This window comes from Xyrauchen texanus, chromosome 49 (assembly GCF_025860055.1).
Source record: "Xyrauchen texanus isolate HMW12.3.18 chromosome 49, RBS_HiC_50CHRs, whole genome shotgun sequence".
NCBI lineage: Eukaryota > Metazoa > Chordata > Actinopteri > Cypriniformes > Catostomidae > Xyrauchen > Xyrauchen texanus.
Genome location: NC_068324.1, coordinates 4,646,777 through 4,665,930, shown reverse-complemented (window position 1 = coordinate 4,665,930; position 19,154 = coordinate 4,646,777). Strand labels below are relative to the sequence as shown.

Sequence of the window (19,154 nt, the reverse complement as noted above, 5' to 3'; positions counted from 1 at the left end):
ATCTATCTATCATCTATCTATCATTTATCATCTATCTATCTATCATCTATCTATCTATCAAATCTATATACTAATGAAATAATATATCTATCTATCTATCTATCATCTGTCTGTCTGTCTGTCTGTCTGTAAAACACAATTTATCATGCCCCCCGAATTTACTGTACAGAAATTCTGTAAAAAAAAATTATAATAATGATGTTACTATTATTGGAGCAGTTCATGTTTAATGTATTACCTTTATTCAGTAGGGGGCAGTCAGCATTCCAGCTTTACAGGAAACGTGCCTCGTCAAACCAAAAAGCCAAAAATAATGGGGGGTTTGTACTTGCTTGTTTTAATTATTGGTGTGTTACCCTTAATTAGCATATGTAATTATTTTTATTAAACATTTTAATCGATTGATGGCTCTAATATATATTTTTATTTTGTATAATAATTTTATATATATTAAAATTAAAGCACAAACATTTATTAAAAGCAATATATATATATTGTATTGTTGAATACTTTAATTTTATTCATATTAAAATGTTATAAAAATTATATTTTTATATTTGTATTTTGATTACTTTTTAATTTACTCATTATTTTTAGATTTGTATTTATTATGCCATTTTGTCTATTTTAAAATAAAATATTTTTTATATATTTAAAACATTTATTTCAGATTTTTTTTTTAAATAGAACAGAAATAGAAATAGAAAAAAGTACCTACTGTGTACCTCATGCTACTACTATTATTCATTCAGCAGCTGATGCTAAAGCAGCCTAGAATGTGTTCAATCTAAAAATCAGTTCTGTATGTCAATTTTGGAATTTAAAAGTTTAAACAAAATATATTTTGAGTTTGTAAAATATAATTCTTTTAACCATGCTGTTTACAACACATATTTAAAGCAAATTTAAAATATATTTTTGCTCAAAATATATATATTTATTTATTTATTTGCCATTTGGGTTGATTCCAGAAAATCTTTGTTGCTGTTCCCTTGTACCGCAGTTATTTCTGCATTTGTTACAGTCTCGCACTGCCAGATTCTCTGCAGAAACTCAGCAGGTGATGCTAATCAAGACCATCGTAAGTGAATTCAGTTTCCCACAAACATCATTATTTGCACCATTATTTTTGTTTATCTGTGTGTTTATGATCTTTGGATGAGTCTCTTCTGACTGTGAGGCGTTTATTGACCCAGAGCTGATAGTGTGAGACTCCCGCGTGTCGCTGCAGGGTCGTTGGATTGATGCCCGTCACTGATAGTGTTCAGGTCTGACACACACAGCCCATAAAGAAAACAAACTGAATCAACTTTAAGGACTGAAGAGAGCGAGATCTCAGCAAAACAGTCTACAAGTATGACACCATCAGCCAAAATCAAGTTGTTTTGAGTCGGCTTTAGTGGATAGAAAATTTCATTAGTTTAATAGGGAAGTCAATGGAAATTCCCCACCATGACAGTAAAAACAAATGTGTGTGATTCCATTCAAAACAGACCTACCATGAGCCCAGACATCAAAGCCACAAGTAGGGTTGCCAACTTTTCGGCATGTAAATACGGGATGCTTGAGCATTTTGAGCAGGGGACATTTCACTGGTTTGGTCCCCATCAAACATTTTAATTTTGGTGAAAATATGGGACATTCTGGCTAATGGCAACCCATAAAAAAGTTGCTGTGATTTAGCTTTGTTCTATAAAAATATTGTGTTAAAAATGCAAACTTCCTAAAGAACTACAAATCCCACAGTTATGAAGTCAGATCCACCAATCAGAGAACTTGCTATTAACATGTAACCCATAATCATGGCAAGCAGGGCTGTGGTGATTCTTTGCAGAAGAGCGAAAGCTAGCTATGTAGCTTAGCTAACGTTAGCATTAGTTAATATGGCATGTTGTACTGGGTCATTTTGATTACGCTTTACATTTCCATATCCAGATTTTATGTCTTAAGATACTGGATAAAATATTAATCTCATTATTATTAAACATGTACTGTATTATATTAAACATATTCATCTCAACTTTTAAAGATCAAATTAGTGAGATTTGTTTTATTACATTATCAAAATGAAGGAGTGAATTCTAAATAATTTCACTTTGGTTTGAGCAGATATTGCCATTTTTTACAATGTCTTCAACTTCTCAAATGAAAAACTGGTAATTATTACGAATTATTCCAGGTTTTCATCAATCTTTCCCTGTCTCCAATAGAAATGTTTAAACAAAACGTGTTTATGGAAATATTGGTGTAATTGGTAATCAGTTGTCCTCAATGATATCAATCTTTTCCATCAATAGTTTTTTGTAATATCCCTTTAACAAAAGCCAGGTCCTTAATGGCATCTTCCTGCAGGAGCTGACATCATTTTAGAGGGAAAAAAACAACACAAACATTAGTGATATTTGCAATTGTTTTTATGTATTCTATGGTGTTTTGAGCGATCAGTTGGTTTGTCTCACTCTAAAGTCCTCCGTCCTGTTTGGTAAAATTACAGAAATTTCAAAAGATTGTTAAAAAAACACCAGAAGTACCTTTTTAATTGACACCCCAACTCTTACTTCATTACTGAGCAATGGCTAACTTTAGCATTTATTTCCATCCTGTTAACTTTCTTGCTATTGTGTAAATATTCAAGTTACAATTAATACATTTTAAGTGCCTGAACGCAACCAGATTATATTTCTGAAATTCTTGTATGCCCTTTTCTAGAAATACGTCCTTGAATTACTGCACAAGCCAACTCATTTTTTCTAAGTTGCTGTGTTCAGAAGGTACAGCATAAAAGAAATAAACCACCTGCTGTTTTCTGATAGAAAAACACATTTAAATGGTATTTGATTGCATCATCAGCAATGCATTATGGTATGAATTCTCCATTCACTCTCTCATAAGTACACTGCAAATGAATCAAATGTTGTAGTGTTGCAATTCATCTCAGTGCGGGTGCTTTGGTTTGAATCTTAGAACTCTTTATTGAAGAATATTCTGAATGGAAGAAATGAATGGGGGAATACTTCCAGAACTCAAGCCACTGGAAAAGTGGATGATTAGGCTACTGTTTTGGGCTATTGAAGTGAAAAACAATGAACTGCTCTGTAACTCTCAGCAAGGTTTTTCAGCACAGTATAGACATCAGGAAGACAAAAGAACGTCAGTGTCGGTCTGGGGTTTGTGGCTGAAATCCAGACATATGCTAATCGTGTGTATTTTATTTATTTTTTAGCATGTAAAGCCAAACTTCTGACTATCAGCATGTGAACGCAGGCACTTCTAGCTATGCATGTTCGATTTTGTGCATTGTTGCAGTGAAAAATGTGTCAAACCACAATTCACAATAAAACTGCTTTGTAGTCTCAACAGTCAGAGCAACGTTTTGAAGAGCACACTGCTGAACAAATAAGGTAAAGTCAATACATTTATAGCAACTTACCTGAACAATAGCACATACAGTTTAATGGCACAGTCACACTTTTTAAGGTAACTCTATAGCCGCCCCCACCCACCCCCCGTTACGTTAATCTTGGTCAAGCTAGCAGCAAGTTGTCCAAGCGCTTGCATCTGCGTACACATACTTGAAGTATGTTTCTGGCCTTGTCAGTGTCACGTCAGTCATGAGGGTGATTCATTTTAAATAATGACATTTTTCCAGGTTAACTGTTCAATTGACTGACTAAAGGACCGTTCATACCAAAAGTGATTTTTCATCCATTTGCATTGTTTTTCAATTGTTTTTCTATGTACACATCTTTGATGTTGGATTCTTTTGAAAGCATTTTTGAAAGTCTCGATTTTCAGTATCTAGTGTGGGTGAAAGGCGTATTCGAAATTATGAAAAACGTATTAGTGTGAACGAAGCCGTAGACACCGTGTCCAGTTAAAAAGAACTTAAACTTAAAAAAATGCATCTCAGCACACCTGCGTTCTATTCCATTTGTTGCACTCCGTCTAGCTTTTTTAGACTCAAGGACACGTTCTGTGTTAATGGCCCCTAAGATTAAAGCTTGTCTTCTCTGTCTGCTTTCCTTCCTTCATCTCACTTCTCTTTTCATTGACTCATGTATTTCACATGGGTGTCAGCTGAATATCAAGTTACAGCCTAGCCGACATTCCCTTAAAGCAGTGTCTTTTTACCAGTCTGAGAGTGTTTAAAGAGAGTGCAAGAGAGAGGTTTATGTCTGTAAGGGCTTCCTGCTCTCCTTCCTGCTGTGCCTCCTTTTACTCCTGGAGATTTTTGATGAGTTCTTTTTGGAAAACATCCCTAAAACGTTACTTTCCCTCTGTCCATCTGTCTCTCTCTTCGTTACTTCTCTCAGCATGAGGGAACAGGAGAGTTTACTCAAACCCAGGAGGAGCTTGGCGCTGGGGAAAGAGAAATCATCATGAATACAAATACAGAGATCTGTATTTGCATTCATGATGATTTCTCTTTTTTTAAAGGTCTGCTGTTCTTGTTTGTGTCTGAAGGGGCACCACGCTGTAATTATTGACTTACTCTTTGTCTCGCTCTGTTTCAATCTCTTTGTGAGGAGGAGTGAAGCTCTGTGATCTGGTCCCCAGTGACTTTCACTCAAGTTAAAATGCCTGAAATCACACAACTGGAGCTGTGTGTTGTAGAGTACACTAATGTGCTTGTGTGTGTGATTTTTGTAGTGAATTAGGTCTGTTTTTAAGACCCCCTTTTTTATTGTTTCAAATATAAGTTTGAAATGTGATTTACCTCAAAGCTGGTTGGTTTGGTTAATGGCTACAAATGGTTTTATGAGGACTTTAAAGAAATCCCTTTGGAAAACATGAATGGAAAAACACTTCCAATGTATTCAATAACTCACAAGATGATATCTGACGAAACGGCATATGAACGCACACATCCCGACTATCGCCAATGGCTACTAGATTTTAAATTATTGTTGCAATAAATTATTTTTGGTCGCATTTTTTGACCATTTTGTCGGAGTCTGGAGCCCTGTAGGGGAAGTTAAACACGATGGAGCCAATGTAAAAATGTCTGTTATGAGATGGCACGTTTCGGTGAGTCAGCATAATGTGGCCAATCCTTGGGTACCGGAAGCAACATGCTGACTTCCTGTTTGATCATGTTAGAATATGACCCTTGAACATAAACCACTTGTTAGTGTTTGGGCTGAGCTGCATGTTGACTGCTGAAAGACACAGCAATCTAGTAGTGCATTTACTTATCTCTCTCTCTTTCTCTCTCTCTCTCTCTCTCTCTCTGTTTGAAAAGACCATTAGTGATATCTGACTCTGGTAATAAGGAATCATCAGCACATCTATTGATCGCCATGGCAAAGGGCCACAAACACACAGAGAATGCTGGCAGATGGTAGATTGTAAGCTGGCAGAGGTGTGAACTCTAAATTGTTATTGAAAAGCATTTGTGATGGCAGACACACACACATTTGTGTTTCTATCATGGTGGGGACTTTCCATTGACTAAGCTTATTATTTTTGAATCCTCTAACCCAACCCAACACTGAACCTAACCTTTAAAATGTTCATGAAGACATTATTTAGAATATTTACTAATATTTTCTTTTTACTATCCTTGTGGGGACTTTTGGAGAGAGCGGGTTTATCTAATGTTACATTATGGTGGCCAAAGTTTCCAGGAACAGACAGATATACTTCTATTTCTTACCAAATCGAGGTGGAGGAACTATTTCCACCTACTCTGAGCTCCAAATTCTCCTGTCAGTTTGGCTTAAACTGGTGTTGTGGGAGTTCTTGGGCATCAGGTTAAAACGGCACCAAACAGTCTTCTACCCTGACAAATGTAAACTGTGTATCATACACATATCAGCCACAACATTAAAACCACTTGTCTCATATTGTGCAGGTCCCCCTCGCCAACACTCATCATAGGATAGCATTCTGAGATGATATACTTCTCACCACAATTGTACAGAGCAGTTATCTGAGTTACCGTAGACTTTGTCAATTCGAACCAGTCTGGCCATTCTCTGTTGACCTCTCTCATCAACAAGCCATTTCCATTTGCAGAACTGCCCCTCACTGGATGTTTTTGGCACCATTCGTAGTAAATTCTAGAGACATCCATGCGATTATCTAACCAGCCAATTGTGTGGCATCAGTGCAGTACATAAAATCATGCAGATACAGGTCAGAAGCTTCAGTTCATTTTCACATCAACCATCAGAATGGGGAAAAAATCCCAGTTTCAGTTTGAGTATTTCTGTAACTGCTGATCTCCTGGGATATTCACACACACAACAGTCTCTAGAATTTACTCAGAATGGTGCCAAAAACAAAAAACATCCAGTGAGCGACAGTTCTGCGGACAGAAATGCCTTGTTGATGAGAGAGGTCAACAGAAAATGGTTGGTGCTGTTTTGGCAGCACGAGGGGGACCTATACAATATTAGACAGGTGGTTTTAATGGTGTGGCTGATCAGTGTATGCTCTGAAGTGTGTGTGTGGTTACAGGAGGAAGACAAATTATGTATCTCCCGAAGTCATGATTTCAGACCTTCAAAATTTAAAAACAAGCTGCAAACAGTCTCTGGGAAATTCCTCCACCAGAAGGCAATGATCTCAAAACCAACCCTGATGACCACAGAAGAACTTCACCTTAAAGGGTTAGTTAACCAAAACATGAAAATTCTCTCATCATTTACTTACACTCATGCCATCCCAGATGTGTTTGACTTTCTTCTGCAAAACACAATCGAAGATATTTGGAAGAATATCTCCGCTCTGTTGGTCCTCACAATGCAAGTGAATGGTGGCCAGAAATTTGAAGGTCCAAAAAGCTCATAAAGGCAGCATGAAATAATTCATAAAACTCCAGACATGGTTTAATCCATGTCTTCAGAAGCAGTATGATAGGTGTGAGTGAGTCTGGACTCTTAGTTTGTTTTAGGGGTGTGTGTTTTGTGTGTATGCTAATGTGTGACAATTTTTAGTAACTATGATTGAGTAGACAAACTATGAGACTACGACCTGCAAAACACAACAATGACTACTTTGATTGTACAGTTCTATCATTATTATTTAACAAGCCCTAAATACTATTTTGCCTACTATAATCAATAAAACAGATCAGAAGTTTATGTACATACAATAAGAATATACGGTATATGCAAATATATGAATCAAAGTTTCATGATATTTCTAACCCCATTTTTCTGAAGAACCGGCACAAAGCTAGGGTGTTGTGTGTGGTTTCCAGGGTGTTGCTATATGGTTGCTAAGGTACGTGTTCTGAGTTTTATGAGTGTGTTTTTATTATATTGCTATGCCGTTGTTTGGGTGGCGTCCAGGGCATTGCTATTTGGTCATTGCTATATGGTTGTTAAGGTGTTCTGAATAGTTCTTAATTGCATTGCTATGCTGTTGCTTGGGTGGTTTCCAGGGCATTGCTATATGGTTGCTAAGGTACGTGTTCTGAGTTTTATTATATTGAATTACTATGCCATTACTTGGGTGGTTTCCAGGGCTTTGCTATGCAGTTACTAAGATGTTCTGAGTGTTTGTTTGTTTTTTTTATTGTATTGCTAAGTCATTGCTTTGGTGGTTGGAGTGTTTTTTTATTGCATGGCTACATGGTTGTTTGGGTGGTTTCCAGGGCATTGCTATGCGGTTACTAAGGTGTTCTGAATGTTTTAATTGCATTGCTATGTCATTGCTTGGATGGTTTTCAGGACATTACTATATGGTTGCCAGGGTGCATGTCCTGAGTGTTAATTTATTGCATTGCTATGCCATTGCTTGGGTGATTACCAGGGTGTTACTATGCAGTTACTAAGGTGATCTAAATGTTTTTTATTGCATTGCTGTGCAGTTGATTGGGTGGTTTCCCGAGCCTTTCTATCCAGTTGCTAAGGTGTTCTGAATGGTTTAATTGCATTACTATGCTGTTGTTTGGGTGGTTTCCAAGGCATTGCTAGAGGGCCGTGCATAGACATTTTGGGGGGCAGGTGCTCAAGCTGAAAAAAATGGGCACCCCTCTTATAATTATTTATAAAAAATTAAGTTACATACAGTAGCACATCTTTTACTTACACTCATGTAAATGTTTAATACTCAACAGATTTCTATAAAAAACTATCAATTCACACAGAAACGATGGTCTTTAGCATTCACTATTATCAGTGTTTCCCATGGGATTTTGGGAGATTGTGATGGGTGGACCCTCATGCCCGTAAAACAAGTTTGTACATTTTAAAGTTAAATGTGTCAATCTGGTGCACGTTGAGAGCAAAATAAAGAGGCTATAAAGAGTGCTCTGGTAAACTAGTGGGCCTCAGCACACTTCCAGGGGGGGGCTCATGATCTCTTACAATTATTTAAATTAAGGTAGATTATTATACATTTTATATAATTATTATAATTAAATTTAACAACTCCCTTCAACAGCTTGCTTTTTATGAAGAATATACAGTCCTAGATATTTCTGGAATCACAAAAAATGTATGATTAAGATGTTGAGATTAGTAGTTTTTTTTTTATTAAAAAATAAAACTTTCAAAAACAAGCTTTGCCATCATTTCAGTAGAAGTATTGGAGGAAAGATCTTATCTTATTATATAAATATCTAATAGCCTACATGGGGGGGGCCTTAAAATATTTTCTCCCACAATGAGGGCCTTGGGGGTCAAAAAGGTTGAGAACCACTGGACTAGAGCATACATTTGAGCCATCAAAGAAATTAAGCAAAAGTGGTTACCTGTGTTGAACTTGCTCCTCAGATGCTGACTGGGAGTGAGAGATGCTTTGCCGAAGCAATAGCGCAAAACACAATGCTATAGACCTTTTAAGTTATAATGAGGAGTGTAAAAAAATGTTGGTTCATTATGAAACTGTGGCGGGACAAAATAGACTGGCGGGACGCCACAGTCTAGGTAATTAATGGGAAACACTGCTATTTCTGCATTTATAAAAAGAACAAGCAACAATAAAGAAAACAATGCCACATTGTGCATGCTTTAGTGGTCTATAAAATAAATAACCATTCAAAATCAACAAATCTTTACACAAAATTGAAAAAGGCAGCTCTGATTAAATAAAATAATAAACCAACCAACCTACCCTCCAAGCAACAAAGTAGGCCTATGTTCAGATGCAACAATTAGGCTAAGTGTGTTCTGTATACTGAGTTGAAGGGAGCAGGATCATTCTCCTGCTTTTAAAATTAAAATTAGATGAACAGTTTAACTTTCAAATCTGATCTTGTAAAGGCCCTGGACTATTATATTGAAGTGACAATCAATTGGCTTGCCTACGTTTACATTACATTTTGTGTCACTAGGCTATATCTAAAAGCTTTTGCTAATCAGTATGAGCACGTAAACATATATATTTTCACATTTTCTTGTGATGGGTGACAGGTCAGCTAACATTTCTAAAATCCAAATATGATTGACTATTAACCATGTAATGCATATTTATTTGTTTCAGTTGCCTGGCAAAGGAACTAGCCTACCGGAGATCACTCGTTTTTCATTGACGACAGCGTCTCGTGACCATTTTACACCAACGCCAGACTAGTTTGCTTGTTGTTAAGCTTAATGAACAGTGAATGCCTAAGTTTGTCTGACTGTATTTAGGTGTTTTAATATTGGTTTAATTTCACAACAGTAACAAACAATGCCAAAGCTTAGGGCAAACACTATCATTATCGTTAATTAAAGCAGGTCATAGACGTGGTTGCTGTTCTGTAGGGTGCTCGATTTGCATGCGTTAACTGTGGTGGCTGTGACAAGGGAAGTCAAAGAGGGAGGGGCAAGGGCAGGGTCTCGTGCAGTCTCACAGAATTACAACTCAAATGCAGTTGTCGGGCATTACAACATGCTTTTAATTGAGAATTGATGCCATTGCCCAAATTTAAAAGAAATAGAAAAAATTGTCCTGCAAAAAGGGTACTAATCTAGTCAGAGGTCAAAAGGGCAGGTGCTTCAGCACCACCTGGGGTCTATCTGTGCACGTGTGTGCGTTTTGAAGGTGTTTGTAGTGTTTTTTTTTGTGTATTGCTAGCATGTTATCTGTGATTGTTAGGTGGTTACTTACTAGCCTTAATAGAGCCTAACCCTGTGTCCCCCTTTTTTATCCCCCCCATTTAATCGTCAGCCTGGCGAGTCTGATAGATTTAAGTCTTATCCCTTAAAGTAATAGCACATCTTTCCTCAAAGTCGCATGATTTGAAGTATCATTCATATAAAATATGTACCACAGACAAGCTACACTTGGTACGTGGTACTTTTAAGGTAGAATTTAAAAAGGTTCTACTACGGCACCAGGTTATAAAACTGTTTTTGGTTCTAGTTGGAAACTTTTGAATGTGCTATAGCATTTAGGTCCTTAAATATTTGGAGAAACACTGAAGTCTCTCTGAATGATCTCTGCCATTGAATGAAAGCTGAATAATTTAAAAGAGCAGAGAGTGAGTATAGAGGGGTGGAGAAACAAGCAAGGGAAGTCTAATTTTTCAGTGGGGCGTTGCAGGGCTGGGCAGGGGTGTGTGTTGTGGGGGCTGGATTTCCCCCTATGTTTGTGGGGGTTAAGGGTGTCATTTTCATCCATGTCCGTCCCGCCCCCTCCATGAGTAGACTCTGCACACACTTCTGGTTCCAAAGTGGCCACAGAAACTCTGAGACTCGGACTAAAGTGGCATGATGAGAGCTCTTTGCCCGCTTCCATTTGCCCTCCCACCCCTGCTGGCACTGCTATACCTGCTCCAGACCACCCATGGAGGTAAGACAGCTCAGTTTCAGAGTATCATTTCTAGAGAAGCCAAACATGCAGTGTAGTATGAGTGTGCGTGCATTATAAGTAGTGCAAACGTTTATAGACTTTATCAATGTAAGTTATGCAATGAATATGGACAATTAGATGGACAATTAGACTCTGGGTGGATAAGCTTAATATTTGTAAGTGTGTGTAGTGTGGACAGATTTGACCTAAGAAGTTTGTTAAATCTGACAATCTTTTGGAGACATCATTTGAAAATGATTCATACATTTTACATTTAAAGTTTTTTTTTTTTTTATAATTTGTATTATTCATTGAAACAATGCAGAACGATTTTATAGGTATATGGATAGGGTTTAAAGTTAGTCTGTAATCATTATATTTAGCTTTATATTAAAATAATACAAATCTGTAGTATGTCCTCATTTAGATCGCTACAACCCCAAATTCAAAAAAGTTGGGACAGTATGCAAAATTACAATAAAATCAAAAAGGAGTGATTTGTATATTATATTCACACTTTGCTATATTGAAAGCACAACAACTAAACGTTATATGATGTTTTACCTTGTGAATTACATTAATTGTTTTTATTTTGTTGAATATGTACAGTAATTTTAAATCAGATAATAGCAACATGCTCCAAAATAGTTGAGACAGGGTCAATTTAACACTAATAGCAATTTGACGAGTTGAAACAAGGTGATGTGAAACAGGAGTTAAACATTTGAGGCAATTGTGTCATAATACTGTATACTCTACAAGGACTCTCCAAACACAGCCTAGTCCTTCAAGAGCAAGGATCATTCAAGACTTGTCAATTTACCAACAGACGCTTCAGCAAATAATCCAGCAGTTTGAGAACAATGTTCAGGAAAGACAAATTGGGAGGAATTTGGGCATTTCACCCTCTACAGTGCACAATATATTTAAAAGATTCAAGGAATCTGGTCAAATCTTGGTGTATGAAGATCAAGACGAAAACCATTTCTGAATGTGCATGATCTCTGATCCCTCAGACGTCACTCAAACACAGATACAAAACGGCATTCATCTGTAATGGATATCATGAACATGAGTTTGGGATTACTTTAGTAAACCATTGTTAGTCAACACCACTCACTGCTGCATCCACAGATGCAAGTTTAAGACTTTACTCTGCAAAGCAGAAGCCGTACATCAACACTGTCCAGAAGCGCTGCCGACTCCTCTGGGCTCGGCCTCATCATAAATGGAAAGTAGAACAGTGGAACTGTTTTTTTGGTCCGATGAGTCCATATTTCAAACGTTTTTGAAAAACAAGCCATCTTGTGGCCTGGAAAAGGACCATCCAAACAGTTATTAGTGTTTTGTCTGTTTGGGCCAGGGGTGTGTCAGTCCTATGGCATGGTTAACTCGTACATCTGTGAGAACACCTTGAATACAGACAGATATGTACGAATTTTGGAGCAACATATACTGCCATCTAGCAGTATATGATGCCATGTCCCTGCATTTTCCAGCAGGACAATTTCAATCCACTCACTGGCCGGATTTCAAGTGCATGGCTGTGTAAGCAGAGAGTGTGGGTGCTAGATTGGCCTGCCTGCAGTCCTGATCGGTCTCCAATTGAGAATGTGTGGTGCATTATGAAGCACACCATACGGCATCGAAGACCCCGTACAATTGTGCAGCTAAAGACCTACATAATGATGAATGGGTTGGAAATTCCACTTTCTAAACTTTTAAACTGTTATTAGAAGAAATAATGTTTCACAGTGGTAAACACTCGGCTGTCCCAAAATTTTTGGAGCGTGTTGCAATCCTCTGTTTTGAAATTACTTTACATTTTCAAAAAAAACTATGAAATTCACAAGGTAAAACTTCATATAACGTGTAGTTGTATTGCTTTCAATATAGCAAAGGGTGAATATAATTACCAAACCACTCATTTTTGTTTTTAGCCTTTTTCATACTGTCACAAATTTTTTGGAATTGGGGTTGTAAGTTGTAAAATGTATGTGTTTAAGGTAAGGTTCCTCTGCGTCTATCACAGAAAAACTCATTCATCACAGGCTCGAGTCTGTTCTGCCAGTATACAATAAACCCACAGTTCGGCAACACCTCCCTCTCTTTCTCTCTCTCTCTTGCTCTAACTGTGTTTCCATTCAGGCTTCTGTGCTTGCATTGGGGTGTTTGGCAGCCACTGGCTCAGTTGGAAGTGTGCTATCACTGATCAGAGGCCCCGAAATAAAGAGTCACTTTCAGATGTGCGGATCAGCTGACTCTCGCACAGATGTTCACGTTTTTCAATTTTTTTTCTGTTGCTCTGAGAGCTTTAGCATCGGCTGTGAGACCTGCAGTCTAATTAGCATGAGAGTTGAAGTGGTACTGAATTGTTCGTTGTTCCGAGATCCAGATCAAAGTGATCCTGCAAGACCAGCTGCCACAAACTCATTCAAAAGCTGAGAAACCATCATCACCATCCCAGTTTATCTAGCCTAACATTGATCAGAACTTACCTAAAGCAGTGGTTCACAACTGATTTAGCTTCAGAACCCAGATTTTACATTGGACATCAAGTGGTGACTCAAAATGTATTAATGTACAAAAGTAAACAAAAATGTCCAGATTAATTCACTAAAAGACGGCAGTTTTTTAAAATATTCGAGTTGAAACAGGAGGTACATATCAAAGGGCGTGTCCATATTTAAAAATTTTAAATGTATTATATTACCTTACACTGCATAGGCCCAACAATATGCAAAATGATTTACATGATATATGCTCAATATGAAAATTCCTCTTTAAAAGCCTGTTTATTTTGCTATCCTAACTATGCACAATTATGGTAAGATGCATTTTATTATTTCCATTCACCATTAGTTTTCAGAACAGACCTGCAATACATTTCTGGGCATGACCCAAATGTTGAGTACGACTATTCTAGAGTATGTGTGAGAGATCTGTTCATAGACTACCAGGATGTATAGACCTCACATCCCTTTGTTTGTTTACGCCTACTTCCTCCATCATTAGACACCACCTGAGCACCATGTGGTAAGACAGTAAAAAAGCGAGAGAGAAGGATATGCATGCAATATCATGAAAAGAGTAAAAATCTACATCCACCTAGAATGAACTCCTGATTCTTGCAAAAATGTAGATGCATGGGCCATGGAATAAGCACCTGCATCAAATATTTGTGTAAAATCTTGCGGAAGGGGTGATGTTGATTGTTATTTTGCAATTCCGTTTTGGTGTCACTAGTGGTGCAGAAATGTTACCATTTACCATTGAAGTTTCAATGGCAATTCTAATGATTCAGTAATTCAATGATTCATTGAGGAGTTAAATAATTCCTGGATGTCACTGCTGGACTGAATCACAGTAATCGGTTTGTTTGTTAGGCTATTACTAAGACTCACTGTGCAGTGTACGAATAGCATCCTGCATTTGTGGATGATGAAACCATCTCTGCGCTGCTATCTGTCACCATGGCAACTTGCTACACAAACAGGCCTCTGAGCTGGTGAACCTTTTAGGCTAAACAAGGAGCGTGTGTATGAATTTTTGTTGTGTTATGGATTGCTGCAGTGCATATGTTTGTGTCTGACTAGTTGGCAGGGTGATACATGTTTACAGTACAACTCTGCAAATTAGATTAATAAACATAATATTTGCATTTGTAAATTTATGAGATTAGTTTGCTGCTCACCGAGAAATGCCTTCAACATGCGCGACAAGGGGCATCTCAGAAACAGAAGGCAAACATTTATCTTCTCTGATCTCTCAGCGTCTGCTGTTTGCAACTGGATAATAGAACGAATGTTTTGAGAATTTTGTTTGGAGCTTAATTTGAAGTTCAAAACTCATGTCACAGAGAAATCTGTATAATTCCATCCATACAAAGCCACTCTAGTGTAAGACGGCGAGACTAAGGACAGCCTATCTGATGCATATTTCACACAAATATAGCAAGAGTTTCCACACAAAAATAACAAGAGCTTTCTCAAAACTTCAAGCACCAGTTTGATTGCCTGGCTTTATGCAATTTCTGGGAATCGGGTTGCACAGATTTGTATTGGTCTGTTGGGAATTTAAGGAAGGTTTGCTGCTAGAAGTCATTGGAATTAGACCGATTTCCCACAGTTTGTGAAGTTTGTGTCATCCAAAGATATAAGAGTTTAATTTGACAAATTTTGCCGCAAGAAAACATGTAGGGATAACCTTGCCCTGTCTGATTCAGGATGAACCTGCTGATACATGTCACTGATAAATGTAAATTAGATAGCCTCTTCCTGTCTAAAGCCCCACAAATACTTCAGTTTTCTGTGTGCCACTACGTCTCAAGCACAGAGAAGGTAAAGCAAATTTCTTCACCAATACAGTACTGTCCATGTCTGTGTGCATTGTCTGCACATAAGTCTGCCGTTGACTATGCTAAAAGACTATCACAAAGCAGTTGTGCTACTACTCATACGGAGTCTGGGCTCGTGGTCAATAGTGTGTAATTTAAAAGGCTGAGCACTTGAACATGCGGGAGATGAAATGGCACTCAGGAAAACATATACCCTAGCTTAAAATGGACGATTCTTGGCTAGAATTAGCAGCAATCTGATTTTAGATTTACTTGCCCCCAATTGTCACATGGTTAATGTAATTGGTCGCATTACATGTCGAGTAGATAGCTTCTTCCTGCCTAAGTGGGCAGTTCTTGGCCAGAATAACCCACAAAGCAATCTGATTTCAGATTAACTTGACTGTAAATGTCTTTTAAAGAAAGTGTACTGTAATTGGTCACTCAATCAGACAAGTGTCAATTAGACAATTAGTTAAAATTTGGACCAGAGTTTATGCCCATAGTCAAAAATCTTTACGGGACTAAATCTTTAAGACGTAACGGGACTAACACTACCCTAGGCGGTCGGATCAGATCTCGATATTGTTCCTACAATATGTTGTCCCCAAGGAAACCTGCTGCCCACACAAGAATCAATGCCAAAAGTTTGAATCTCTGATGGTTGAGTCCTTCCCTTCTCACTATTCTCTTTAATAAATTGTCTGTCAGTACAAAACACCACACATAAACACCCACATCCTCTAACCTCTGCTATACCAGAATGTTGAGAAGAGATAAAGACAGACTCCAAGGTTGAGGGTATATATATATATATATATATATATATATATATATATATATATATATATATATATATATATATGGCACAGTCTGGGCAGTAGTCCCCACAGTATCTCCTGGCCTGAATCACAGTCTCAATGGAGCATGTTCAATTTGCCTTGGAGATCATCATTCAACTATTTGCCCACAATTTAAATGCAAACCTAGTGGCCCAAGCCAGCAAGGATGTTATGGTGTGGTTTTTTAAAGGTCATTCCAACCTCTTCTGCTGGAGCAGAGCTTCAATAGAGGCTTTGCCATGGCCAAGTCAGAAGACAAGACTTTGTAATTTATAGTGACATTATGCAGTATTTTCAGTATCTCTGGAAGGAGCACCATGTCAAGTTGGAAAGAACCTAAAATTTTAAAAATAAGTTTTGAGACACCTTCATTCAGTTTTATTTGATGCTCTGTGTCTAGCTTTTTTAACTCAAGAACATGATCAGCCTTAATGGCCCCTAACCTTTCCCACATTGTGTGCCACAGACATGAATGATACCACAAACTGTGTGGCTTGTTGAGGAGAGGTGAGCTTGTTTTTTTTTTTACAAATAAAACATGCTAAAGAATCCAGTAGACTTGCACCTAAGCTATTTTCAGAGGCCAGAATATCATAGAGACTTGGGAGTAGACTCCTAGGACCAGTATGAAACCACCTAGAAACCACCCACAACTCCCTAGCAACCATGTAGCAATGTCTTTTGAGAACTGGATCTTGTAGCCTAGAGTTTTTGCTACAAAATTATGTGAAAACCATCCTGATCACTCATTCATACAAAACAATATATTAACTGAACTTTTGTAAGACACTTTTAGTGTTAGAAAGGTCATATGTGAGGAGGCGTGAATGATCATGAATATTGATTGTAATTCACACCTGAGGAGACAAAAGACCCCTCCCCTGGGCCTATCAATGAGGAATGTGACAAGTCTGGAAACAGTCCCACTAGTAAAATATGTACATGTTTATATAAAATAGAATGTCAACTAATGAAAACTAAATGACTTACTCGTCCGAAATTTTATCCTCGGCTGGATCATGTCTCTCTTCAAAATACAAATGTTCATCGGAGTCCTGCTCTTCTTCTGAGGAAAGTGTTAACACTTCGTCACTATCCAGGAGTTTTCTCACATGTGTATTGTGCTATCTTCCAAACGTGCAGATAAGTGAATGAACTACATGTATTTAAGACACAGTTGGGTGCGTTTACCATTTGATTTGATCGTCTCAGTACATTAGCGTATGAATGGCACACTCTGCTGGTGGGTGTGATCACAATAGAGATAATTCGCTGAGCCAGTAAAAACTGTACATTGCTTTGTTTCATACATATTACATTGCAGGAGAATATTTGTTTTAAATTTTAATTGTTTTATTTAAAAGTAGACATTTTAAGCTTTCTTTAGACATATATTTCATGTTTGTGTTATAAGTATTTGTGGTGTTTCAGTTCATTTTTGTGACGTGTTTCAGATACATGCTCGCGACCCCAGAGACTACTTAAAGCTCACCCTTTTTATTTTCTTTATTTTACAAAAGCACAAGGTTTTGTTGTTATTGTGAGTGTACACAAATAAAAGTAGACCCTTTATATTCTCTAATGATGTCTTACACTTATCTGTATGCCCCAAAATTATGGAGAATTTTATGTTGTTTCCGCTGTAATGACGGAAAAATCCAGCAGGACGCGCCGGCACGTCCGTCAACCCCAGAGGAATTATTTGCACTAATTAATGGGTCCATAAGGTTGCAAAACTAACATTTGAGCCTTTGCTGTCACTCTGAAATACTAGAAGATGATGTAATTGCCGGTAAATAACAGGAGAGGAAGGTAAAATCAACAAAAGTAGATTTGCACGTGAAGAGTGCAGGTGTAAGGAGGTCAGGAGATACCTGCATTTGTATAACTTGAGTCTATAAAGACATCTTTATGGGTCTAAACCTCTAAAGAGAAATAATCCAGTGTCTTATAGCAGTTGTAGCGTGCATGCGCCAACCGCATGCACGCTATGTATTCCAGCACTGTCTAATGGAGTATACTTTGACAGGCTTGCGTTCGACTGTATGTAGACATTGAGCATTCGTGTCAAAATTGAAGTATATTTTGGGCTTTAGGTTGGTTTCTGTCATTTTATTTAAACCCTTGTAATTTGGGGGGGCCTGGGTAGCTCAGCGAGTAAAGACGCTGACTACCTCCCCTGGAGTCGTGAGTTTGAATCCAGGGTGTGCTGAGTGACTCCAGCCAAGTCTCCTGAGCAACCAGATTGGCCCGGTTGCTAGGGAGGGTAGAGTCACATGGGGTAACCTCCTCAGGATCACTATAATGTGGTTAGTCCTCCGTGGGGCGCATGGCGAGTTGTGCGTGGATGCCACAGAAAATAGCATGAAGCCTCCACATGCTATGTCTCTGCAGTAACGTGCTCAACAAGTACTTTTTTTAAAAGGGTATAATGTAACATCAAGTATGTTTTTAATCTCCAAAGAAACATATAGCCAACTCAAGAGCCCGATATAACAAATATAGCTCTTGCTAAAGCATTTAAGCATTAAATAATATTTATTTTTATGAGTGTACAGTCTGAGCTTTGTGCAGTCTAACTGTGAGTGATCTTCCAATGTTCCGTGCCTACAACGCTTTCTAATTTGGCTGGAGTCTGTAAACCGTGGGCAATGCTAGAACGTTCCACCAGGATCCTGACTTAGCCGTTAGCATGCCTGCGTGTCAGCTCTGACTTCTGTCCTGCATGAAAATTCCAGCCAGCCAGAGGCGTTCTGGCTAATTTGCAAACATCTCTTTAGAAAGGCAAGAGTGGAGCTCTGGGACGGGCCTTTCTGCAGTGGAGGGGATAAATATAGCCCTCGTTCAGATGGGCCTTTTGCTGCCTCAGAGTCTGCTGTTAGTGGACTGGGTGGGGTAGCAGGCGTTACTGTGAGTCACAGGGACATGCTTATTCCATCATCGCAGAAGTCTGTGAGCTTAAAATAAACAGGAGGAAAAGTATTTTCGGAATAAAGTGCAAGGGATAGTGAAATATGTCAGTCAGAGAGATATGTACAAAACCATCAATAAAATAACTCAATAAAATAACTATAATGCAAGACAGTCTACAACACAACTCTATAGTACAGCACAGTCCATAACTCTGCTCTATAACTCAACACAGTACTACTCAACAGTCAATAGTGCAATGTATTCTATAACACAATTCTATAGTGCAACACTGTCTATAACACTACTATATAAATCAACAAAGTCTATAACCAGAC

At 38.0% G+C, this 19,154-nt stretch overlaps 1 protein-coding gene across 1 annotated transcript in view; it reads left to right on the top strand.

Annotated features, from left to right (window-relative positions):
* Nucleotides 1-10,616: 10,616 nt before the first annotated feature.
* LOC127640733 (chondroitin sulfate proteoglycan 4-like) overlaps nucleotides 10,617-19,154 on the top strand; it is a 59,830-nt gene continuing 51,292 nt past the window's right edge. The window contains exon 1 of the mRNA XM_052123449.1: nucleotides 10,617-10,728. Within this exon, the coding sequence (XP_051979409.1) occupies nucleotides 10,647-10,728 (82 nt within the window). The 5' untranslated portion in view covers nucleotides 10,617-10,646. The remainder of the gene's footprint in view (nucleotides 10,729-19,154) is intronic.